General features: G+C 63.4%; 1 protein-coding gene across 1 annotated transcript; it reads right to left on the bottom strand.

The window, feature by feature from the left end:
• Positions 1 to 328: 328 nt before the first annotated feature.
• On the bottom strand, positions 329 to 20,660 carry DBH (dopamine beta-hydroxylase). The gene is made up of 12 exons (XM_045470269.1): positions 19,843 to 20,660; positions 17,189 to 17,335; positions 15,322 to 15,579; positions 14,227 to 14,403; positions 13,471 to 13,573; positions 10,008 to 10,174; positions 7,153 to 7,296; positions 6,710 to 6,748; positions 6,009 to 6,068; positions 2,391 to 2,518; positions 1,842 to 2,001; positions 329 to 897 (listed from the first exon to the last, which is right to left on the bottom strand). The coding sequence occupies exons 1-12, from the start codon at positions 20,158 to 20,160 to the stop codon at positions 766 to 768; spliced, it is 1,833 nt and encodes a 610-aa protein (XP_045326225.1). The 5' UTR covers positions 20,161 to 20,660; the 3' UTR covers positions 329 to 765.
• Between the last annotated feature and the right edge of the window lie 3,724 nt (positions 20,661 to 24,384).

The raw sequence follows: 24,384 nt of genomic DNA, 5'->3' as shown, positions 1-24,384 counted from the left end.
GCATGGGCCCCATTTGCTAGATGAGGAGACTGAGGCTCAGGGAGGTGGAGTGACCCACCCCAGTCCCACCTCCACCGCAGGCCGCCGAGGAAAGCAGCGGGGACTGATAACTCCACCTCCCCAAGGAGCTGGCACCCAGATCCCCGTCTGGGTCTCTGCCGACTCATCTCTCAGTGCTGGTGAGACTCGTTAGCATTTCCCTTTAGGTGGGCGAAAATATCTGTTTACCCTGGGAGAGAGCAGTCTCCCCAGGCAAATCTCTAACTAGCTAAGTGGCTGTCCTGCCTCCGTGGCAGGGAAGACGCCCACTGTGACAAAGGAGCCACTCTGCAGGGAAACGTTTAAGTAGCACGTGTACCCAGAGCGCACCAACACAGATCGCCATCCACGGGGGCTGGGGACGCAGGGGTCATGTCAGGGGGTCCGCCCCACAGCCAGGACCAGCCGCTCTCAGCGACGTAGGCGGGGCTTTGGGGGCACTGGACTCTAGGCCACCGAGGGGGGTGTGGAGAAGGCCTTGGTCGCCCCCAGTCCCAGGTGGGTCAACAGGGGACTCTCACGGGACCCTCTCCGCATGCAGGGGATCCTTGAGGGGCAAACGCTAGAATGGACCATGGTATTAGGCAGGGGGGGGGGGGGGGAGGGGGGCGCCGGCCCTGCCCATTCATCCTGGGCACACGGGGGTCTTCACAGAGTGGGGGTGCACAGAGCTGGTGTGATCCCACAGCCGTAGCATGGAGTGGGGAGTGAGAGATAGTCCCCCACTCAACCTTTGCCCCCACCGATGTTGACCACAGTGTGGCTGGAGGGGCTCTGATCCTGGCTGGCTGGGCAGTGAGAGGTGGGCTCTTCTAGCTTGGAGATGATCTCAGGCAGAGGCTGCCGATTCCATTCGCCCTGCAAGGAAAGGACCAGGAGGTAAACTGAGGCTGGAGGGGTGAGATGGGGCACCGCCTTCCCAGCCACTCTTCCCCGTGACCTCTTGGGCTCTTGCCCTCAAATTCACCTTATCCCAACCCAACTCACCTTCCTTCCCTCCGGTTGGAGTCACCCCCATCCCCACCCCCGCCCCGACCGCCTGTCCCTCGCTTCCACTGTCACCCGGATGAAGCAAAATCAGAGGCCCTGGGTGTAGGCTGAGTTTTTAGCCCCTCCTCTCCAACAAGGCTGCACCAGATGCCACGTTTTCAACCACATGAGATGTCCACGCCGCGTCTCTCTCCCGAGCCAGCATCAACCCCGCCCTCGGTGCCGGGAATGTTTGATTCGGCAGTTAATCTGGCTCCGAAGGGCAGGAGATCTGCCTCCCAGACTTGCAGGCTCGCAGACCTTTCCACACCCCACCCTGCACCGGCCCGGCCTCCACCAGCTCGCTCTCTGCTCTCGGGAATAAGTGAGATGCCCTTGGACCCCAGCGGGCCCCACACAAGGAGGCCCCACCAGCTTCAGACTGTTTGGCTTCTCGCCTGCCCCTCCCCTCTGCCCCTTATTTCTGGGCTCTGGGGGCGTTGCTGGTGCCCCACTCACACCACCAAGACAAGCCCCGGGGTGTGATGTCGCCTGGGAGAGGGCCATCAGGCCGATCAGCCTCCCCGCGGCAGGCCGTCTGTCTGTCTGGGCCCGTCTGCACCACCGGGTTTCTCCAGCTGTTCGGAGGGAGCGCTTTTTGCCAGCTCCTTGGGGCGCAGCCCATCGCTCCCTCCCGGGGTCCTCGGCGGGGCCTGGGGCGCACAGGGGCAGTACCGGGGGACCTGCCGCCGGGCGGGGGTCGGAAGGTGTGAGGGTGTCGCCTCGGGCGGGTGGCCTGCTCCCTGCGGCTCCCCCGCCCCCCACGCACGCACCTGGAAGCGGACGGCCGAGGACTTGTTGCAGTGCATGGAGATGGGGGCGAAGCCGTACAGGGCCCTGAGCACGTCTCGATTGAAGGAGTTCCAGGGAACCGCGGCAAACTGCTCAGGGACAGAGGCCTGGGGGCAGGTGCACACTTCCTCACCGTTGAACCTGGTGGGGGGAGGGGGGAGAAGTGCGGTGGGGCCGATGGGGTGGCGGAGGGTGACTCCCCCCCGCCCCCGACAGGTGGACTCAGGCCGCCTCCTCCCCGACCCTGCCGCCTCCACGCCCAGCGGGGGCCGGGAACGGCCGCTCCAGGGTTGGGCCCAGAGGGTTCCTCGGGCCAATTCCAGGCTCAGCAGGACAAGAGGACGGGGATCGATCAGTGATGCCTGCCACGGGCACCTCACAGGGCAGCACGTGCTCCCAGAACTCGGCCTGGATTGCTCACCCTTCCCCAGCTGCCTGACGGCGGGGGGGGGGGGGGGGGGGGGGGGAGGGTCCTCTGCCACGCCCGGGGACGGAGACCCCAGGCAGGCACACTCCCGTGGAACTGTCACCTGTTCACCAGGTGGAAATACCCCCGCAGGGAACCCGGGTCCACGGTGCTTTTGCAGAGCTCCAGCTCCGTCTGGGGGTAGTAGTGGACGTAGTTGACGCACATCTCCTCCAGGATACCAAAGCCCCCCTGCGACATGGGGAGGACGCCCGTCAGGACCGGTGCCTCGGGGGGCGTCACCACCGCCGGCTTCCGGGCCCGTTCACCGCCTTCACTCGCTGGGGCACAGCACGGGTGGTGTTCCGAGTGAGCCAAGTCCCTGCCTTCTGGGGATTCCCTGTCTCCCTTGACGGGACAGACAGACAAGCAAGCCCGCCGGTGGCCACGAGTGTCAGGAAGAAAAAGACCACGGGGTGAGGACACAGGGTGTCAGCGCGCCCATTTTATGGATATGGAAACTGAGTCCCGGGGAAGGTAAAGGGCAAGGCCTGAGTGGACACGACCTCCCAACCTCGGCTGAGGAGGGATCCCCTTGCCAGCGGGAGCCTGGGGACAGAGGACAGCGGGGAAGAACTCCCCTCGCACCGTGGAACCCGCACCGTCCACCGGCCGTTTCCAGAACTCGGCTCTGAGGCGGGGGATGGCGGCCTCCCAGGGCCACCCTGCGGCTTTGTCGTGTGGGAGGGGGCAGAGTGGGTTCTTCCGGCCGCCTCGGGCTTCAGGCCCCTGGCCCGGTCCCTGTTCTTGCAGCCCAGACCCCGGAGGAGCAGGAAGCAGGCGGCCGCGGGGAGCGGGACTGGACGAGAGGGGCTCCGTGTGGCGGCGGTTCCACAAGAGAACGGCCAGCCCAGACCCCGGCGGGCCGCCCTGGCCACCTGTGCCGTGTCCTGGGCTCCCGGCCCCTTGTGCATGTTGATGCGGGCCTGGTGGGGGGTGCGGCGTGTGGCGGGCGGGGCGTTTGGGGAAAGAGGGGCACTGCTCCTTGGCAGTAGAAACGAAGTCTGCACAGAGCCCAGCCGAAGGCCCGTCTCAGCCCCGTCCCGGTGTGGACGCCGCTCTCGAGGAGGTCAGCGCGTTCACACAGGAAATTTCCTGTGAGCTGATCTGCCTGGCTCCCGGGCGGCCCCCACCGGACGGTGTTACCTGTGTTGTTCTCTGGTTCCCCAGGGCCCCGGGGGCCCTGAGTTTATCGCCTGGCCTGGCCGCAGACGGGGAGGGTCACCTCTCTCGTCCGGTTCCGGAGCCCCCTCGCACGCCGCGCCCCGGGACGTCCAAAGAGAGTCCTGACCCCTGAAGGCTCTGCTCATGCGAGCCCTCCCTTCACCTTCGCCTCGGGATGGAAATCACATCCCAAAGCCCCTGTCTCTCCGGTGCGGGCCAGACTGTGAGTGCCTGCTGGGAGCCGTCAGCTGCCCTGCTCCTCGGTCCCTCTGGGGTGATGACAGTGACAGTTGAGAGGAAGGAGTGGGGCAGCTGGGGCCTCGGCTCGAAGAACTTGGCGTCTGAGACATCAGGGGTGGCCTGGCCTGAACATCCTGGGACCAGACACCAGTTGACCTCGAGGAGGCGGGTGGGGCAGTGACCATGGCCCTCGCAGAAGTAACACTGGGTGGGGGTGGGGCTGGGGGGGTCCCCTTCACTGGCCCGCCCTGGCCCGCGGCCCCCGGCAGGCCCACCTGCGGAATGGGGAGATACTGCGGTCCTGCCAGGGGCCTGGCTCATCGTACAAGAGCTCAGAGCTCCGTAGGGAGAGGCGGCCCCTGTGAGCTCAGCGGCCAGACCAGCCCTGCTGCCTGTGGGGCCGAGGGCCCTTGGCTGCTCCCCCAGCACTGTCTTCCCTTGGAACCTCCTCACAGGGTCCTGGGGAGGCTTAGAGGGTCCCTAAGCTCGGACAGGGTGAGCCGTGGGACCAGCCTGCCATGTGGAGAAAGCAGTCCCTGTTAGCAACTGTTTCTCTACGTACTGAGCCCCTCCTCGAGACAGAAGCAGCGGCTGTGGGGTTCAGGCCAGGGCTGTGTGCCTGCCAAGGTCTCCTACTCCCCGAGTTTATGACCATGGACCCGGAGAAGCTGTCGCCCCAAATCCAGAGGGAGGGAGGGAGGAATCGTGCCTCAAGCGCATTGCTGGCACACGGCCGGTTATCAGCTGTGTGACCTCCGGCAAGCGTCTTCCCTCTCTGAGCCCCAGCTCTCACCTGTGAGAACACAGAGCCCCCTCCCTTGACGACCGGTGGGAAAAGCAGTGACGTGCTACCCCTGGGTACATCTCGGAAGAACCCTGAGGACGTGACGCTGGGGACAAGACGCCCGTCAGGAAAGAGTGCGGATGACATGACTGCGTTTACCTGAAGGCCCCGGGGTGGGCAAACCCACAGAGGCGGAAGGCAGGACGGCGGCCGCCCGGGGCTGGCGGCTAAGGGGGCAGGGTTCTTTTTGCAAAGAGGACACGTTCTGACCTCGACGGTGTGGATGGTTGCACGCAGCTGTGCCGAGCCCAAAAAGTCACAGGACGGCACGCTTTAAATGGGCAAATCGTCTGGCATGTGAAATACGTCTCGATAAAGCCGAGAGTGGGGTGCCCTGGGGGGGGCTGTAGCCCCAGGTCTGTTCCTCCGGGAGCCTCGAGGTTCTCGGGATGCTAACGGGGGGGGGGGGGGGGGGGGGAGGGACCACGGTGACCAAGAAGACAATTAGCAAAGCCGTGTTGGCCGGCGGTCAGTTTGCCAGGACAGCCCTGGTCGATGCCTGCCGAGCACGCGTGACTATTAACAGCACTGGCTTCCGAACTCTATAGAGTACGCCGGCCGGGTGACGGTGTCCGGGACCTGCGTATGGCCACCCACCACACAGCCAGCCCTGAAGACGGTGTCTCCTCCCGGGCCACCCACAGTGCAGCCCAAATGCATCCATCCACACCCTTGCCCGGCAGAGCCAACCCCACACCTGCACGGACTTGTCTTTGCCAAAAAGCCCCAATGGGAATGGCGTGAAAATTAGTGTTTCTGCGGCCCGTTTATTTTTGCCCTCAACAGTCTGCAGGCTCGTCACCTAAGGTCCGGGGGTGTTCTCAGTCCTCGGGGGCCTTCCCCAGCCTCCCTCTGCCCAGGCACTCGGTCACCGTCCCCCGCCCCCACCTCCCCCCCTTCCCTACTCGACGGGGCCCCCCTGGCCCCGGCCCCTGGGCCCTCCCTGTTCTGGGTTTTAGTGTTTATTCCAACTCTGCCTGTCTCCCTGGGTGATGGAGCTCCGCACAGACAGGGATCAGCCGCACGCCCGTCTCCCCGGCGTCTGCACACAGGTGCTGATGTGTCTCCTGCAGAGGCTCTCAAACTCAGGCAGGCGTCAGAGTAACTTGGGGGTGCTTCTTAAACCGGAGATGGCCACATGTCACCACCCAAATTCCGACTCAAGGTCTGGAGTGGAGCCTGTGAGTTTTTGCTTCTACCAAGTTCCCAGGGGGGCCTGGCCGAGGGACCCCTATCCCGAGAACCGCCAGTTTACCGAATGAATGAGGGGCGGCACCCCCTGCCCTCCGGCAACCTACGCTCTAGATAATGAGTTCAGACTTGTCCTCCCGAAAGGGTAGAAAGCCCCGAAAGGGACCGCCCCCCCCCCACCCGCCCCGCCCCGGCCTCACACGTCCCGTGAGCAGGCAGCAGGGAAAAGTCAGCGTGACTTACCACGGTGGCCAGCTCCCTGTCTTCTGTGTTGTACGTACAGGAAGTGACGAGCACGTCCCCCTGGGGAGCCGAGCCAAGAGACGCTCATCAGCACCTGTGCGCTTGGGGGTAACAGATGCACTGGGCTGCTCCCACGTTTGACCAAGCCACTGCACATGCCATGGTCCGCAGTCATCCATCAATTACTGAGGAACCTCAGGGTGGCCTCTGAGCCCCCCGCACGTGAGGGTCAAAAGCTGGGTGTTCCCAGGGACTGACTGCCCATTGGCATTGGCTTCTGCACCCCTCAGTACCCAGGTCACAGGCAGGCAAGACTGTTGTGCGGACCGGTTGCTCACATCACGGCCCAGGGGTGAACTGGGGCGAGCCCCGGCCTGAGCCCCGGCTCCCCTTCTGCACGATCAGGGGCCCCACCAGCGACCCCCATGCCTTTGTCTTTCCCCTAAAGCTCAGGGCTTGTTTCTGGCCGATCGGGCATGTTGCCTGTGCACCAGGCCCCCCCGGGGCTGCCTGCGCCGGACCCTCTGCGGCCTCGGTCACGTCCCGGTGGATCTCACCGTGGGATGGCCCCAGCCCCCGCCTCGCGTGGATGTGCTTCTAGAAGTCCTCACACGGCCCGTGCCATCCTTCGTGCCTTTCTCTCCTCCTGTGGGGGGCACCCCCAGCCCTCCCCGCCTCCCCGTTCCTGACTGGGCACTCACCGGGCGCACAGACACCATCTTCTTCAACATGCGGATCTCCTGGGTGGGCAGAGGGGAGAGTTCAGAGGGCTGCAGACCAGCTCCCAGCCACCTCTCCTCTGCAGCCCTCTGGGGCCGTGCTCCCAGCCCCTCGGGGGGGGGGGGGGGGAAGCCAGGACCGGTCAAGTGTGGCCTCCAGCCAGGAAGGGTTTAGCCCCAGAAGGTGGTACTCCGGGATGGACTTTACCATCGTAAAGCCACATGCCAGAATCTGCCACCAGAGTCCCTCCCTTGGATTGAACCCCCAAAGGGGAGGGGCTGGCCGCCGTGAGCTCTCAGGCGTCTGGCCTGGCCCAGGATGAGGAACCCGGCATGGGCATGCTCCGGTGGCCGTGGGAGACAGAAGGGGAAACAGGCCCCCAGCCCGGGCACCGAACGGGCCCCGCGGGGCGGGCGGCCCCTACCTGGAAATGAGGGCTGTAGTGGTCGTCCCTGTTCACAATCTCCCTCTCTCGGCCGTCCCGGACCAGCACAGTGACCACCTTCCTCCCCGTCAGGTGTGTGTGGAGCTGGGAGGCGAAGATGTGGATCCCTGAGGGAGGCAGGGCCTGCAGGGCGGGGCGGGGTGGGGCGGGGAGGGCAGGGTCAGAGCTCGGCACGCAGGGGCCCCTGCCGCCTGCCCTCGGATCGCGGGCGGCGGGACAGCGACACCACCGAGCCCGCGTCCCCAGAACATCTGCCCTGCCCAGCCTCGTCTTTCTCCCTGGACGGTTGAGTCCCCATCAGGAAACTCCGTAGGGAGGGAGCTGCCCGCAGAGCGGTGTCACGGTCACGGCCCTGGTCTTCCAAAGCAGCTGCCTGCGGGAGCCTGCAGAGGCTCGTCAGGGGGTGCAGCCGGCTTCCTTCTTCGAGCCCCTGAAGGCCGCTGCGTCCACTTTTCATGCACTCAACAGACTTTAAGGGGAGCGCCCGGCGGGCAGGGGGCCACCCGGGTGAGCACAGTGGGACCCCCCCCCCCCCCCCGGCTCGGCGGGCTCGGGTCCGGTGCTAGGCGGTCCCGTCCAGCGTCCGCCGGGCACCAGCATCAGCAGCTGCCCTGTGGCACGACCCACGGGAGACCTTCCCCTGCTTCACGGTCACGCTGTCTTCCGGCCGTGGCACTGACCGCCGTGGCACTGAGCAGGGAAGCCGTCGGCTGGCACTGAGAAGGGGCCTCCAGCCCTCACATCGAGACGCCTGTCCTCCCCGTTGAGGCGTGAGGGGACTTCCCAGAGGAAGGACGCTCTCCCTGACGTCACGTGGACTTGGCTTCGACAGAACGTTTCCTCAAACGGTTACACGTGTGAAGCGTTTTCCCCACCCGCCGTCTCCCCGAAGGCACCCCACCGTGCTCCGCTCTGCTCCGTCCACACTGTTGGCGGCTCGGGGGGCTCCTGCGGCCGGGCTCTGTCGCCGAGCGACCCCAGGCTCCGGAGATTCCTGCCCGTCAGCTGATTGCACCTTGTGCTTTCCCTCTTGCCCTCCACCTGCTGCTGTCCTGCCCTTGGCATCTTGGAAACTTCCGGCCCCCGCTCAATGACTTGAGGCTGGGAAGGCTTACGGCCACGCCGGTGACAACTGGGAGCCTCCGCTTGCTTGCGGGACCCTGGGTTTCTCTCCCCGCGGCCCCAGAGGCTGGTCGCTCGCCCGGGGGCCTATGGTCTCGCACGCCATACTTTTTCTTGCCTTGTCCATCTGGACGAGGATATGTCGACCACACCGGCCCTTCAGCTGCCGAATTTATGCCCCTCGGTGATATGCTAAAGGAGAGACAGGACCAGACGCTCTCCCTAACGTCACGCAGACTTGGTTCCGACAGAACATTTCCCGAAACGCGGGCTAGAGGCGTTCTCCAGAGGTCAGAGTGCCACGGGGCCACTTGCCCTGGTGCGTCCTCAGTGGGTCACGCCCCAGGCCCACGCCTGGGGCCACAGAGCCTCTCCGGCGGCAGGAGGAATCACCGACGGGAGCTCCGGGGGTGCGGGCAAGAGCGCCAGATGCTGGTCTCAGAAAAGAGGGAACCGATCGAGGCTGATGGCTCGATCTCTCTTCGGCTCGGGGAGCCCACGCGGAGCACAAGTCCACGTGGAGAGCCAGCTCGCTGGGGAGACACGCGCCCCCGATGCCACGTCGCAAAGCAGCCCGCTGCGGTGGCCACGGCTCTGCAGGTCAGAGCCACGCGCGCCTCCGCGCCACGCACCTGCTGGGACTGTGGCCCCCGGCTCCTCGGCTGCAGGGCGTGGCGGTCAGCGCTTACCCAGCGGGGCGCTGTGGGAAGCCAACGGCGTGGCGGCATTCGCCACAGACGGAAAACAAAGAGAACCCCCGGCAACAAATCTAAGACGAGCCAGCACCCCGCTAGGAAAACAAAGTTGTGAGCAGATGTTCACAGGAAAGAACACGGCAGATGAGACGAATGAAAAGACCCTCACCGTCAAGCTCTGCAAAGAGTCGGGGAAATTCACGCTCAACAGTGAAGCGTTCTTCCAAGTGACTGGGGAGATGTTGAAAATATTGATAACGGGGCGGGGGTGGGGGGAACAGATACGCTTTCCGGAGGGCACTTTGTGAGATTGATTCAAATTCAAGCTCACGGCCTCTGTGCGCAGCATCTTCTGGACTCTGCCTGAGAAAACGTCTTCCTGGTGTGCAAGGACGTCCCAGTAGCCTTCTTCTCGTCGCCGGTGAGAAGTCGGCAGGGGTCTGCACACGGGCGGCTAGGGGGCAGGTGGACACAGGCGGGGCCGGACCAGGCAGGGGAGCGCCGAGGGCCCGGAGCCTGGGAAGGCGCCGCCGCTCCTTTGGAAGCGAGGTCCCCGCCGCCTGCTCCGGCTCTCCGTGCCGACCTGCGCCCCACCCGCCCTCGCACGGCCCCGAGATCGGTGCCCCCTGGCCGCGGCCGTCTGGCCCTGGTGAGGTCCACAGTGGAACCATGCTGGGCGAGGGCATGTGGCCGCCAAAAGGCAAGTGAGTGGCAGGACACACGTCTCCTATCCGGTCTGTTTGCTTTTAGACAGCACATATAAGGGCACGTCGCAATTTATAGTCTGGAAGGACGCAAAGGAGCCGAAAACGGGGAGTCTGGGGGAGGGGAGGGGGGCTTTATCTGCAGCTGTGGTGCCCGTGGTTTAGCGGTGAACGCACGACTCTCTTACTCTCGGAATGAAAGCCTCGTTTTCAGTGCGGCACGCGCTGTAGACCGGGTGGGAACCGCCCGTGGGACCCCAGCCAGGGGAACCAGGGCGAGGGAGGGTGAGGTGCCCGGCCCAGCCCCGCTTACCAGCTGGGTGCACTTGTCCGTGCAGTAGCCGGTGAGGACGAAGGCCGTCTCCCGCGGGGGGATGGCCATCACGGGCGAGTACACAAGCCCCAGCTCCATGATGCCCGCGTCGAAGCGACGTAGCGTGGCCGTGTAGTGCAGGCGGATGCCCGAGGAGTCGCGACGGCCTGGCAGAAAGAGGGGCGCAGGGGAGCGGAAGGGCTCGCGGCCGCCCCTGCCGGTCGGCCCCGTGCTCTGGCTCCGGCGGCCGCGCCCTGAACCTGCTCCCACACCTGTTTATGCCAGGCGTTGACGCGCTCTGTGCGACACCCACGCGGAGAGAAAGCCGTTGTTTCTATGAAAAGTAAGTTGACGCTTTGGGAAGACTTGATAAAGGCGGGTAACGAAAACCGAGCGAGCGATGCGTCAGTGGGGGGTGAGGCGCCCGCGAGATATCTAGAAAGCTCGCAACGCCTCAGGCGGCTTTGCAAATGCTCTGATGCTCTCCGCCCCCCCCCCCCCCCCATTCAGAGGCGTCTGCCCTGGAATCTGTGCAAATAGGAGGGTGGGGAACGGCGTCCGCCCCAGCCCGCCCCCCCCCCCCCCCACCCAGGAGCCTCCAGCCCCTGACAAACGTGGGCGGGTGAGGGCGTCCGCGTGTTCTAGTCGACAAGAAGCAGCCTCCCACTTTACTCCTTTGGTTACCGCCCTGCAAGGTCAAGGCAGACCCAGGGCGTGCGCTCAGGGCATCACAAAACAACGAGAGCGAGAGGGTGGGGCCCTGGAGCAGGGCGGGCGTTGGGCTCACGCACGATCCCGGACTCCCCTTGGTCGACAGGGTGCTGTTGTCTCAGACAAGTCGCCGTCCTTCTCTGGGCCTCTCTGGGCTCAAATTCAAGAGCCTCCTCCAAAGGAGAACTCAGGGCTTCTGCCCATCACTGTCCAGCCACACCGGCCCGTTCTTCTTGCGGTTTGCTAATTGCACCATCCGTGCGGCTCCCCGGGCAGGCCTCCCAGCGGTCACATGAAACTGATGGTCAGAGGTCAGGGATGCTGGCAGCCACAGGCACAGCCACACAACCACGTGGCCTCCAGGAGCCCCGGCTCTACCCCTGCCCGGAATCGGTCAGCCGAGGCCCCACGTATGTCAGGGCAGAGCCCTGGGCCAGTCCCACGGTGGGGGGGGGGGGGGGGGGGGGGGGGGAATAAGGGGGCGGACGTGGCTCCACCCCTCAGAACGTACTGCAGAGCTGGGACATGGGCAGAGGAGCCCATGTCACTGAAGAATCATCCACCCCGATTTATAGATGAGGAACCTGAGGCTCGCAGCCTGAGCTGGAGACCCTGCCCAAGATCGCAGGCCGGGAGAGTGTCGGAGCGGGATCTGAGCCCGGAGCATTGCCAGGGGCCGCGGACTCACTGCTCATTCACCCCGAGGCGGGGCCAAGATCGCCCCCTCTTGCCTCCGCCTCCCCCTGCCCTACTCCCGGCCCCCCCCCCCCCCCCCACCCCATGCAATGTCCAAACTCAGCCTCTGTATCTCTGGGCTGGTTACATCAGAGGATAATAATAACAAGGGAGATGCCATTGGTTAAAATTCAGATGGGGATTAAATAATGAAATAATTGTGGCATTTTGATATTTATAGAAAAGCGGCCCATCTCCAGATTTGTGAAGTGACTGAGCGTCCTTATATTTGGCAAAGGATCCATAAATATAACCAGATAATCAGGAAGAGACAGACCTCCCTGACGCTTAAGGAGTTTTCAAAAATCCATTTGCTTTCAGGTTTTAAATGAGCAATAAATCCCATATCATGCTAAAGCCCGAGCTGACTTATGCCCTGCTCTGTGCAACTATAGATAATTCCGGGGGTGGCAGAAAGTGTTAGTTATGCCGCCAGGACGACGATCACTGGCAGCCGCTGGTGGAGCACACCCCGCTGCCCACGTCCAGCGGGGGCCGCAGGCCAGAGCTCTGCCTGCCTCAGGACAGCTGCATGATGGGGGGAGGGGTCCCCGCCAGGGTCACGCAGCTAGAGAGGCACGGGCTGGGGCCCAGCCTGACGCTCCTGCTCTCATCTCTCAGACTATTCTGTTCCTCGTGCACACAAATGAAAACAAGCATCCCTTAAAACAAAACCAAAAAAAAAAAGACAGAGAGCTAGAAGAACAGGGCTATGTGGCCGTATGGGGCAGAAGGTGCCGGGGCAGCAGAGAGATGGAAATATTTCTATTTCTGATGAGGCGGCAACTGGCATCGCCATCCTAAACATCCACCCTGGTCGTCCGCCTGCAGGCACGGGGTGATCCAGCAGCCAGCGCTGCCCAGGGCAGACATCACTGAAAAGCGACAGCACTGCCCTGCTGCGGCCCCGGCCAGCCTCGGGTGCCCTTCCAACAGGAGCCCCGTGCCTCTGCTGAGGGTCAGTTAGAGGAGCCCCCGTCACAGAACCATGTGGATGGAAAGTCCCACAGGCGGGCTCGGGCGGCTGCTGTGTTGGGCTTCAAGGAGCAGGGGGGAAGCTCACAGCCAGAAATGCCGCCCCCTCCCCCAAGCCAGGCACTCTTCCCTTGACCTGAAGATAGTCCTGGGGGCAGCGCCTTCAGTGGGGCGGCCGTCACAGGGTGGGTGCTGGGCAGGGGCCACGCTGGCCCCGGAGTGGCCTGCCGTCCTGCCAGGTGGCCCTGTTCCGGCCCAGCCAGTTGTGGGGAGGGCAGAGGCATCGGGCCTGGATGCTGGAGGCCACCCGTTGTGGGGGGGGGGGGGACAGTTGGGGACAAGAGGCAGCTACTGGTCTGACAGCCTCAGAGAAGTGGGACTTCCAGGGAAACCGGGGACAGTGCTCTGGCCCGGGACCTCTCCTCACTGAGCTTGAACCTATCAGCCCCACTACAGAGCGAGGACGGGGTGTGGGGAGGAGGGCAGGCCGCTGGTCCGAACCAGTACCTAAGTGATTCCTTACAGCTCTGGAGTCTGCCCCACCTTGGCGGTTCAGGTGTGGGTCCAGCCACTGGAGGACACGTGGCTGAGGCTGCCCACGGTCCAGACCCAGACCTCCTGGCCCCTCCTGCCCACTTCGCGGCCCTGGTGGGGGTCCCTTCACCCTTCACCCTTCACCTCTGGGCCTTAATTTCCTCATCCGCAAATGGGCAAGAAACCTCCGCCTGCCTTTCCCAGAGGGTAGTTCTGGCAGTGGGTGCGTTCGAGAAAGATGGGGGTGCCGAGCCCCCACTGCGTGGGGTGCAGCGATGAGCCAGCCAGCCGGGGCCCCGTCCCGGGGAGCGCTCTGCCGTCACGGGAGAGGAGCAGAGGGAAAGGCCTGAGAGGCTGCCATGCCTCAATGGGGCATCCGAGGAGGCTGGACCTCGGAGAGTGGGGTCACCCCAAGCCCCTCCCAGACTGCAGCTGGCTGAGTCCCGGCACAGGGACTCCCCGAGTCCAGGGAGCACAGGGGTAGGAATGCACGCTCAGAGATCCGTACCTTGGATCTTCAGCGGGTTGTGGTAGTGAACTTCCAGACGGAGAAATCTGGAGGACCCGGCGCCCCCAAAGGCAAGGCCTGCTTCCTCCGGATAGTAAAAGGCCTGCAGGGTGAGGGAAGGAGGTGTGCCAGGCGGTTTGGGCGCCTCAGCCCAGACAGGCAGACCGGCGTCTCACGAGGGGCTCCCAGACGCGGGTCGGGGCCAACCCACCCACCCGTTGGGGCCTGAGCTGCGGCGTGGGGTGTCGGTGAGGCAGCAGGATCAGAACGAGGCTCTCCCGCTGACGGGCAGCTCATTACCAGCCCGCCCGGATGTCCCTATTCAACTCGGGGTCAGGAGTAGAGGGAGCCGGCGCCCCACGGCGAGCCTACCCCCACCCCCGGGCCCTGCGCTCGGCCCTGCCACGCCCCCTGCCTCGGCGGCGGGAGCAGCTGGCGGAAGCCCCTCGATGCAGCCCGTGGAGGCCGCCAGCCAGGACCGCCCTGTGCGCAACCCCACATCCAGCGGGGAAATGAGATCGATACCCACAAAGCGCCCACGCTCACGTTGTGCACTTTCGTAGAAGAGCCTTCCGGGCCCGAGAGCAGTGGGGGCACCGCCGGGCCTGGGGCTGACTTGGGCCAGGGGCCTCTCTGGTGGCCTCGCCGGCACCCTCTGGAGCCTCTCAGACAGAGAGGCCGGGGGACACAGGCGCGGAAGGGGCGGGGCCCCAAGGAGCGCAGAGGAGGCCGGGAGAGGGGGGCGGGGGCACGCACCTTGGCACCCAGGGCCCAGGCGGCCAGCACGTGGCGGCAGTAATCGAGGCGTCCGGGCTTCATCTTGGAATCGCAGGGCCCGCTGAACTGGGGGAAGGTCTCAAACTGGGCGGCACACTGGAACACCTCCATGTGATGCACCAGGGCCTCGTTGCCCTTGGTGACGATGGGCTCGTACTGGGGCGGGGGGCGGGGGGAGGACACTGAGCCCGGGCGGCGGCGGATGCCTGCCTGCTCACCCCCTGGTGGGGGCTCGGCTCCCCCCATGGCCCCTGCTTGCCCATCTGTAAAATGGGAGGGCTAAGGGAGGAGCTTCTGGGGCCCAGGGTTTTGAAGGTGGAGCCACCGACCTGAAGCCAGTCAGAATCTTCCAGAAGCCCACAAAGACCTCCAGAGTGAAGGCAGTAAGGACCCTGGCCAACCATTTCCTGATAAGGTGGGGACAGGAAGGCAGCTGTCCTGGGCAAGGACACAGAGACTGCCCTGAGGGCTAAGCCTGAGCCCAGGCGGACCCGGCCGGCCACCCCTGTGGGTCTTTGCGCACTCCCACAACCTCTCTGGGCTGTGCCTTCTCTGCTGGAAACAGTGGTGACAAAATACTACTGGGGAGAAGAGCGAGGCCCCCCCCTCCCCTCCCGCAGGGCCAGGAAAACAGGTGACAATCAGCCACTAACAGCCGCTATCCTCGCGGTATATCTCTGGGTGGGTGTTTAGAGCAACTGAGGTCTGAATTGAGCTGCTTTTTTGTGAGGGGGATGTGACCTGATAGACAGACAGACAGAATCAGTGTCCTTTGGTCCCGCCTAGGAAGTCGGGCCACAGGGGCCCGGGGAGGGTGGGCTGTGAGCCAGGTGACAGGATGACAGGGTGACGGGGGTCAGAGCACGCTCGCGGCCGCAGGAAGTTCAGACCGTGCCCCAGGTTCAGGCGGGAAGAGGACATCGGGTTCAAGCTGAGCCGCGGACGGCTTTCCAGCACAGGGACATCTCTGCACGCCCCTCCGAGGCCCCAGGTGGAAAGCAGAGCTGGGACGAGGCCCTGGGGCCCGGGCCGCCCGCCATGTGCCCCCCGCCCCCCACCCCCGCCCCCAGGTACCATGACGATGTGGTGCCGGGCGAAGCCGTCTGGAAGCTCAGTGATGTGGCACCAGTATGTGGTCAGCTGGTCGGGGATCAGGATGTCCGGGATGCGGACCTCCATGGTTTGCGTGTCCACGGGCAAGGCCGGGATGGGGATACTGGGCTTTAACAGCTGTACCCTCTGCAGCCCCGTCTGCAGCCCCGAGGTGTTGATGGCCTCCAGCGTCCGGAACGGCTCCTCCAGGACCCCGTATACCAGGTGGACGGTGCCATCCTGCAGCCAAGACACCCAGACGCCCCAGAGCTGGGCTCCTTGGCACCCGGGGCCGGCCTGGCCCCTGCCCGCCTCACCTGGCGGGTGACACGCCCGGTTTGTGTCTCTGTGAGGCAGGGGTGTCTCTGAGGCTCCCCAAGGACCCGGCCGAGCCAGGCTAATCACCCCACAGCCCACGGCTTGCACCAGGCGTCACGCTCCTCCTTTCCAAATACGTTCTGGCCTCGTCCTCTAGGCGTTGGTTCAGCTAGCCACTGCTGGGCCGGCCCAGCCGGCCCACCTCAGACATCTGTCCCCTCCACCGCCCCCAGGGTCACCGGGGACAAGCTGTGGGTCATCACCCCCGGTCCCGTGAACAGCTCAGCGTGAGGAGTCAGCACCCCCACGAAGAGAAACAGACCAACTCGAGGCTTTGCCACAGAAACATTGGACTTGGAGAGCCGTGCCGTCCCGCTGGTCCTGGACAGTGCAGACGCGGGAAGCTCCAGGCAGCACCGTGCCAGAGGTCACAGACAGACCCCAGGAGGCAGGGGTCTGGGCTTGACCTCCTCCCACCAGCTGCCACGAACGCAAGCCTGTCGCCACACGTGGCCTTCCGTGGTCTTCTGGACGCCGGTGGGTGTTTTTGTGGTTTGTATTCCTGACGGGGGGCCCGTTTGCTCTCTGAGTTTACGGCCACCGAAACCTGGGGCCCCTGTGAGCTGCTCTCGCCAAAGAGCGTATCAGAGCTCCGGGCGGGAGGCCCCCCAACACCCAGCCCCGAAGCTCTGAGCTGAGTGCACGCGCACATCAGATGACACCCCGCAAAGTGCTTGGACAGGGCCCGCCTGTCCTTGCGTCGTCCGTGGGGAAGGCGGGTCAGGAGCGTGAGGACCCCGTGGCCTGCTGGAAGGACACGGAAGGCCCAGCTCTGTCCCACCATGCCGTGGGGCCCTGGGCAACTCCTTCCCCTGCCTGGCCTCAGTTTCCTTGTCTGGCACACAGACAGCAGGTCACTGCCATACCGTAAAGTTTACACAAGGTGACCGAGGTCAAAGGGCGCTGGGGAAAATTCAAAGAATTTTGTCTTCAAGGCCAAGCGGGGTTGCTTTTCTGCAGTGGGTGTGTTGGAGCCGCATGAGAAGACTATGGTGTTTCTGGATCCACCGTGGCTCTGAGCTCCTGGGCAGAGCTGGTGGGGTCTTAGAGGCCAGCCTGCTCTCTCCCCTCCCCCACACTTCACACACAGGTAAACCGAGGACGTCTGGGGGAGGGAGGGACCGGCCCCAAGCCTCACAGCCCATTGGCAACAGGGCAGGTTGGGAAACCAGGTCTCCTGGGCTCTTTCCAGAATTCCACCTGAAGGTGATGGGCCAGGAGGGGAGAAAGACAGGAGCAAGATTGTTCTGGTCCCACTTTGAGAGGCTTGGGGGCAGGACCCGCATCTACAACCCTGTTGGCTGTGTGTCAGCCAGGAATACTTCCTGAAGGGGTCAGAGGCTGATAACAGAGCTGGTCTCTTGTCCCCTCCCAGCCGCCTCGGAGATCCTTCCCTGGCTTTCTCTCTGCACGCTGCCCCAGGATGCGGGAATGCTCCACGATCTCCTGAGCACGTGGGGCCACCACCTACCTCAATGAGGTAATCCTTGGGGTCACAGGTGTCAAAGGGCCTCTTGAAGATCAGGCTCAGGCCTTCCGGGGTTCTCCACGCCCTCAGCAGCTGGTAATCCTGCTGGGAATCCAGGTAGATCTGTCCCCTCTGGTCACTCCAGGCGTCCTGCAGAGACAAGGACCGACCCTGAACACAAGGGGCTGAGCGGGAGGGCTAGAGCTCAAGGTTGGTTGCCCACACAGGGGTCCTCCTGGGTCTGGCGGGGGGGTGACTCCCACTTTGTGCGTCGGCCTAGAGATAGCAAAGTCATACTCCAATCCCACTCACTTCCTCTGCGCCTTGAAGCAGGGCTCTCAAATCCAGCCGGGACTCGGGGCGGCTGGTTAGGGACAGGGAGGTCCCCCCGCGGACCTCTGAGACCCCAGGGGACGGGGAGAGGGGGGATGAAGACTCGGGCCTCGGACACCCCAGTGCAACGTGATGGTGTGCCCCCAGAAGCCATCCCAAGCCAGAGTCTCAAACCTCTGGGGACACCCAGGAATCTATTGCTAAGAAGGCACCATGATTGGTGATGGGTGTCTGGGACACATACCGCTCCCCCCTACCCGTCTGCAGAGGGAGGGGCACGACAGCACGTGGAGACTGGGTCAGATGGGGGAGGCGAGGTGGCTCTCTCCTCCCGTGCCCTCCCTGACCTCACGCACCCCTGAGAGCGAGCACCCCTTCACTCACTGTGCCCCAGCCTTCTCACTCCCCTCGCCCAGCCCTGACCTTGCCTGGAGAGAGTAAACTGAGGCCCAGGGAGGAAATAGGCCTGCGGCATTTTGCCCGGGCATTAGTGGGTGGCTGATCGGACCGAGCCCTGCCCTCCCCTCCCCGCACCTGCTTCCTGTGCACCTGACTCTCAGGCCTAGTCCTGCGGGCCAGTGCCGGGAAAGCAGTCACCTACAGAGGATGCTTGGAGGGAGGGAAGAGCCCGCCCCACTGGCCAAAGGCCTCTGTTCCCATTCGGGAACACCACGAGCCCTTGGCCTTGGGATTTTGTTTTTAACCAACCGTGTCCCCCAACATGTTTGCTCCATTTCCTTGAGAAGAAAGAGAAACTTGCAGAGAATTTTGCAACCCTTCCCCTAGAGAAAAGCCCCACAGCGAAGTTCCTGCTAAGAGACACTACTAATTTGCAGGCCTAATTTAAAAAGCAGAGGCAGAAAGTTAGTGTATGAGAGTTCAGCTGGAAATCTAGAATGTAGTTGTTGAACATACGGCTAACGGAGGAAAAACAAGTCTGGCATTTGTTTGCACAGGAGTTTGTTGTGCAAATTAATCTTGCAGTGGGGGGGGGGGGGCACCCAGGCTCTCTTGGCAGCTGGCATCGCTGCCCCTCAAGGAGCTCTCGCACTCCTGATCCGGGGGCCCGGCTACTCCCGTTCAGAGCTGGGGTGCCCCAGGTCTTTCTTGGCCGTGACCCCTCCCCGGGGCCACCAAGCATCCTTACGGCGAGCAGACAGTGCAGCCCAGCAAACCAGGCAACTGCACCCCCTTCTGCTTGGGGGGGCCCCTGCAGGTTCCCCCACTTAAACGGATTAAGAAAAACCCTCTGCTCACAGATAAAGACCTTAAAAAAAAAAGTGGCGGGGGACACCTGGGTGGCTCAGTCGCTTGAGCGTCTGACTTCGGCTCCGGTCACGATCTCACGGTCCGTGGGTTCGAGCCCCGCGTCGGGCTCTGGGAGGACGGCTCGGAGCCTGGAGCCTGCTTCCGATTCTGTGTCTCCCTCTCTCTCTCTGACTGCACCCTGCTCACGCTCTGTCTCTATCTCTGCTCCTCCCCTATTCGTGCTCTGTCTCTGTCTGTCTGTCTCTCTCTCTCAAAAACAAATAAGCATTAAAAAAAAAATTAAAACAAAGAAGTTAGACCCTCCTGTGTCTTTTTTTGTGGAGAGAGGTGGGTTTCATCCCCAGAGAGGCCCATCTGGGGCCGAGGGTGGGAGCGGTGGCTCAGGCCAGGGGCTGCCTCCGTGCACCTTCACCTCCCTGGAGCTTGTTGAGGGCCCCACAGCCCCTCCATCTCTGGTCTGAAGGGAAACTTCCTCCTTCCTCTACAGTTTACGGTAAAAAATACGGGAAATTTCGGAGGCGCGGAGCCAAGAGCACCTCCTATTTTGGGTCAGCTCGGTGGGTTTGTACCACACCTGGGCGGGGGGGGGGGCGGGGGTCCACACCTGCTCACTGCGCCCTCATGTGCAAGCTAGGTCTGTGGGTGCTTGCCGGTGTGCTTGGCCACGTGCAGCCACCAGGCCCACAGGGTGTGCTGGGGGGGGGGGGCGGTTGGTGCCGGTGGGGGACGCAGGCTCCGCCCTCATCGGTGGGGGGCAGCGGAGGCCTTCATCTGCTTGGCACGCGAGTGGCCGGTGCACAGGCATGCTGGCGCACCGCGTCCCGTTTGGGGATGTGTGGTCAGAGACCGCAAGGGCATCCCGTTTTGTCCTCGGATCGGAATCCCCGAGATGCCCGAGCTTGGGGCGTGGACTTGGCTAAGGTCAGAGTAAACAGGAAGGCAGAGGAGGGAGAGCTTCCTTTGCTGGGTTAAGAGAGGGGGTGAGTGCAGGGTGAAGGCCGGGCGGGGGCTGGGTGAGGACAAGGTCAGGCGCGCTGGGGTGCGGCACGACTTACCCCAAAGTAGGTGCCGTCTCCGTCGGTCCAGAGCACCACCAGGTCAGCATTTTCCAACTCGCCGCGGTCCGACATCCCAAACAGGACACCGGCCTTGAGCTCCTGTACCAGGAGTTGGAAGTGGACCGTCTTCTGGGCGTAGCTAACATTCCAGGAAAGCTCCAGGGACCCCTCGGGATCCAAGGGTACTCGGTAGGGGAAGGGATTCTCAGGGGGGGCCGAGCTCTGCAGTGTGGCCACCAAGATGACCAGGAAGACGGCCACCACGGTGCCATACATGGACGCTCCCTCTCTCGTGCTGGGGCTGGGGACCTGCATGGCCGGGGCGAGCTCGGCCGCCCCACTGGGACTTTTATGTCCCGGCCCTCCAGGGGGTGGGCCCAAGCTGCCCCGGTAATCGCATTTGTCTGGTGGGGAATTCAATTGTCCCGGTGACCCTCCCACCAGCCTGTGCCCCGGGGCACACCCTTGCGTCCCTGTCCCTCGCTCTCCTAATCGGCCCTAATGACACATGAACATCATCAGCGGGAATTGAAGCCGACTGGCTGATTTCGCTCTGTCTGTATCGTCTCTGCAGAGCTGTCTGGAGGGCGGCCCCTCCCTGCAGCCAGAAGGCCTTCCAGACGCCGCCGTCAGCCCGGCACCGGGCCGGCCACCGGGCGGGCTGTCTGGTCCTGTCCCCGAGCCACATGCAGGATGGGCCCCAGGCCGCCCCATCCATGGATGGGCAGACTGAGGCCCCAAGGGCTGATTTCCAGGGTGACCAGTGAGTAGGTAAGACTGCCGCTGGGGCCCCGGCCCGGTGAGCCATTTCCACGATGCTGGAGGGTGGACCAGCTTCAAACTAAAAATAAAAGACGGTCCCCACATAGTCCCTGTGTTTAGACACTCTCTCCATGGCCTGCTGTTCCCACTTTTGTCTCCTGTCTATTTCCTCACAGGCTCCAGCTGGTGCCACGGCTGCTCCAGCAGGAGTGGGTGTACTGCTGGGGGGGTGGGGCCAGATGGCACGGGGTGCATCGCTGGGGGACAGACTTTGCAGAAAAAGGTGCACATGACGGGCCTGCCTCCCTGCCACCAAAGTTCCCAGAGCTATGACGTCCCTTAGCTTTGAGTGGACCCTGCCTGAACTTGAACCCTCCCACACCTGCTGGCCTATAGCACTGTTTCTCCCACACCTACCACAGGGCCTTTGCACAGATCCATTGGGGCTCACAGCCCTGGTGCTGCCCCCCAAGTCACCCCCATCCTTCTCTGTGCAGACTGCGTTGATTCTAGTCAGGCTGCCACCTCCAGAAAGTTCTCCCTGACTGCCCTGAATTCGGTCCCTCTCCCCCCCAGGCACATGACTCACTCTCACTCTCCCTCCCTCCATTCCTTCGTCCCCCTCCTCCTCTTCCTCCCCTTTCCAGAGACACCGAGAGCCCAACCGCAGGAACACCGGGACGTCACCAGCTGGCACCCAGCTTTTAGTCCTCAGGTGTCTGCAGAGGCTGGCCTTGCACAGGTGGTGCCCGGCTGGGTCTCGTGAACGCTGCTCCTTCGGAAGGAATGACCGTGTCTGCCTGAAGATGAAACTGAGGGAACATTCCAGCCCTCACGGGACCCTGGCGGTGGTGCTTTCTGCCCCGGCCAGCCAAACCAGACAGGGGAAAGACTGCCGGAAGCCAAGCTGTCCGTCCAGCCTGATGGCAGGGCCCGGGCGGTGGACGGATGGGGACTGCATGGCAGCTCACTGAAAGCGAAGCTTCTCGCATTCCCGCTTTTATGTAATTTGGCCTTAGCGTTGGTCGGGGCAGCCCCCCCCCCCCACCAATGAAAGTACCTGGGGACTTGTCGGTGGGGGAATTGCCCACGACGGGCCCCCCCGGGGAAAGAACCATTGGGGAAAGAAAGAAGAGTCCGCAGGGAAATTATGCAGCCCTACACCCAGCCCTCGCCACCCCCTATAAAGACTCCTCTGCCTAAAGGAAGGGCAGCCCCATATATTTCCCAGCCAGGGAGGGGGACAAATGGGTTCGAAATCCCCGCTCTGGCAACAAAGGAATGTCTCTATGGATACAAGTGACTCCGACCCCTAGGCCCACTTGGCCCCCAGGAGGCATTCCAGATGATGATTGGACCTGGCGGGTTAAGGTACAGAATGGTTCATCAGTTCCTAGGTATACAGTGTCCCTCTGGGAGCGCATAAGGCGTGGGTTCCCAGGGCCCTCTGGGCTCCCTCCCGGCACCCCAGACCAAAGCAAATACTTTTGTTCCTTATACAGTAAATGGTTCAAAGGAACAATTAAGAAGTCATGTCCCTGTAAATGTTCCACTTGAGGTGTTGAGAGCTAGACGACCTTTCATGAAAATAGCGAAGCAAATGCTTTATAGACAAACGTAGACACATAACGAAAGCAGTATGAAGAAATTAATCAAGAAGCAAAAAGGCAGGAGGGAGCGTTACAAAGAAATAACCATGAGGTGCCTGAATGGGCATTTCGCAAAGGAACGTTTTTAGAATCAGGTGACGCCGAGAAACATAGATGAGGCACGCTACAAGGAAATTGCTAGCAAACATAATGCCACGTTTGCCACAATAGAGCGGCCGGTCTGACACGCTGCCACGGGGCCCAGGCGCAGGAGGCAGAGTGAAAGATAAAGGGTTGCTGAGCGAATGAGACACGAGTGGGGGTGATGGCACAGGCCCTCCCTCCAGGGCTTGGGGAAAGCCCAGAGAGGTCACAGACACGGAGCACGAGGGAGAAGTTGGAGTCCGGGGAGGCCTCTCGGCCTGGGGCGGCTGGGAAGCTTCCTGGAGGCTGGGGAGGGTCTCCAGCAGGACCCGGAAGGACCGTGTTCCGGGGGGTCGGGGGCACCAGGGGGGTGTGTGGCTAGCTACGGGACTAGTCCCAGAGGCTCTGGGCAAAGCAGCCTGGCACAGAAGACAGGCGGGCCCAGGCCGGGGTCAGGGGGCTGGGGGTGGAGACCGGGCTCCGGAGGCCTCACCTGAGAGGGAACGGCCCTCATTCTCCAAATTGCTGTGGAAGCAGGTGCTGGCGCTTGAGATCAGGACACACCCTGGACAAACCCCTCCGGGATCAGGGAGTGCCCGGCTCTGGGCCAGCCTCCTGGTGGCCTTGGTGCCAACCATCCAGGTGGCTCCGGTCGGAAGACTCCGGGGCAGCGAAACCCCGGGGCCCTCACGCCGCATCTCCCGGGAGCTCAGAGCCCTGGGTTCGAATGCGGCCGGCTCCCGGCTGGGCCTCCCTGGGGAAGCCCTTCCCCACCCAGATCGCCAGAGGGGTCGGACACGACAGTAATGTATCCTCTGGCTGCCTTCAACCCAGCGGTCCGGGCAGGGAGAGGCAGAGAGGCCCGGGGCCAGGAGCCCAGGGACACAGTGCCAGCCCCGGGCAGGCCCTCGGGCAGCTGAGCACACCCCCATTCCTCCCTGGATACGGGGAGATCAACAGTTGCTCAGAGCCGCTCCAAAGGAGGGGAGGCCTGTGTGCCTCTTAGTAAACAGCAGAGTGCTACAGACACACGTTTATTTTTAACAGGATTTAAACGGCGCTCTCTTCCTCCAGCTTGGAACCGGGAGGCAGCGCCCGCGGTCCCCTTGCATCCGGCACAGCCGATGCAGCCGATCTCAGAAAAGATAATTACCAAGTACCAGGAATCAACAGGAGCTGGAAAGCGGGTCCTCGCCCAGCCGGCCACCAGCTTCGTTCCCTGTCACCCTTGCCAGCCTCGGGGCCAGGGCTGCGACTGTCCTCGGATGCCAGGAGCTGGGAGACGAGGCTGCAGAGAGGTTGAGCAACCCGCCCTTGGGGCCAGGCCAGGCCAGGCCAGACGCTAGGTCAAGGACCCCGAAGTGTGCTTCTAGCAAGCACTGCACCGGGGAGGCCGCCAAGGTCAGGGCCATTCCACTGGCGTCAGGAGGAAGGGACACACAGAGGAGAAATGCATCCAGGGAGGAAAGCGCTGGGCCCCGCAGGGGGGGCGGGAGGGACCCGGCCAATCACACGGCCCCTGCCGCGATGTGCGTCCCTTGCATTAATGGATTGTTACAAACGTGCAATTCGACCCGGCATGAGGAAGCGACACTCAGCGGTCCTCCTGCCCCGGCCCGCACCGGGTGCCCTCAAGTGCTGAGCCGGGCAGCCCCCGCCTGCGTGCCCTCTGACCCCTGCTCCCAGCCCCGCCTGGCTGTGCTCTGGTGTTGAGGTGCGGTCTGCCCTCCGAAGGCAGGGTGGGTTGGGGGTGTCGCCCGGAGCGTCACCGCCACCCTGTCAGGAAATAAACACCGCTCGCTGCTCAGCGCCTGGCTCTCCTCCAAGGCGCTCCGACGGCTGACCTCATTTGGAACCAATTTCGGCGTCTTAATAAGCCCTTTGGCTTTCCGCATCCGTCTGAACTGTCATCTTCGCGTGTAATCCCCCATTGCCTGTGCCGCGTGAGGCCGGCTCCGGCTGGCTCCCCAGTGCCCAGATCGTAGCAGGTGGGGGGCACCCGAGCCCGGTGGGTGGCCTTAAGACACATAGGCCCGACCGGGCC

The sequence above is a fragment of the Leopardus geoffroyi genome, chromosome D4 (assembly GCF_018350155.1).
Source record: "Leopardus geoffroyi isolate Oge1 chromosome D4, O.geoffroyi_Oge1_pat1.0, whole genome shotgun sequence".
Classification (NCBI taxonomy): domain Eukaryota; kingdom Metazoa; phylum Chordata; class Mammalia; order Carnivora; family Felidae; genus Leopardus; species Leopardus geoffroyi.
The sequence above is the reverse complement of the archived record's forward strand: the minus strand, read 5'-3'. Positions and strand labels throughout refer to the sequence as shown.

Bases quoted from the DNA above. Each gene is read 5' to 3' on its own strand.
- DBH (XM_045470269.1), bottom strand. From the start codon at position 20,160: ATGCAGGTCCCCAGCCCCAGCACGAGAGAGGGAGCGTCCATGTATGGC. The intron at 17,336-19,842 runs GTAAGTCGTGCC...TTGTCTCTGCAG, and splicing joins GAGACGGCACCTACTTTGGG to GACGCCTGGAGTGACCAGAG. The intron at 6,749-7,152 runs GTAGGGGCCGCC...CTGCCCACCCAG, and splicing joins ACTACAGCCCTCATTTCCAG to GAGATCCGCATGTTGAAGAA.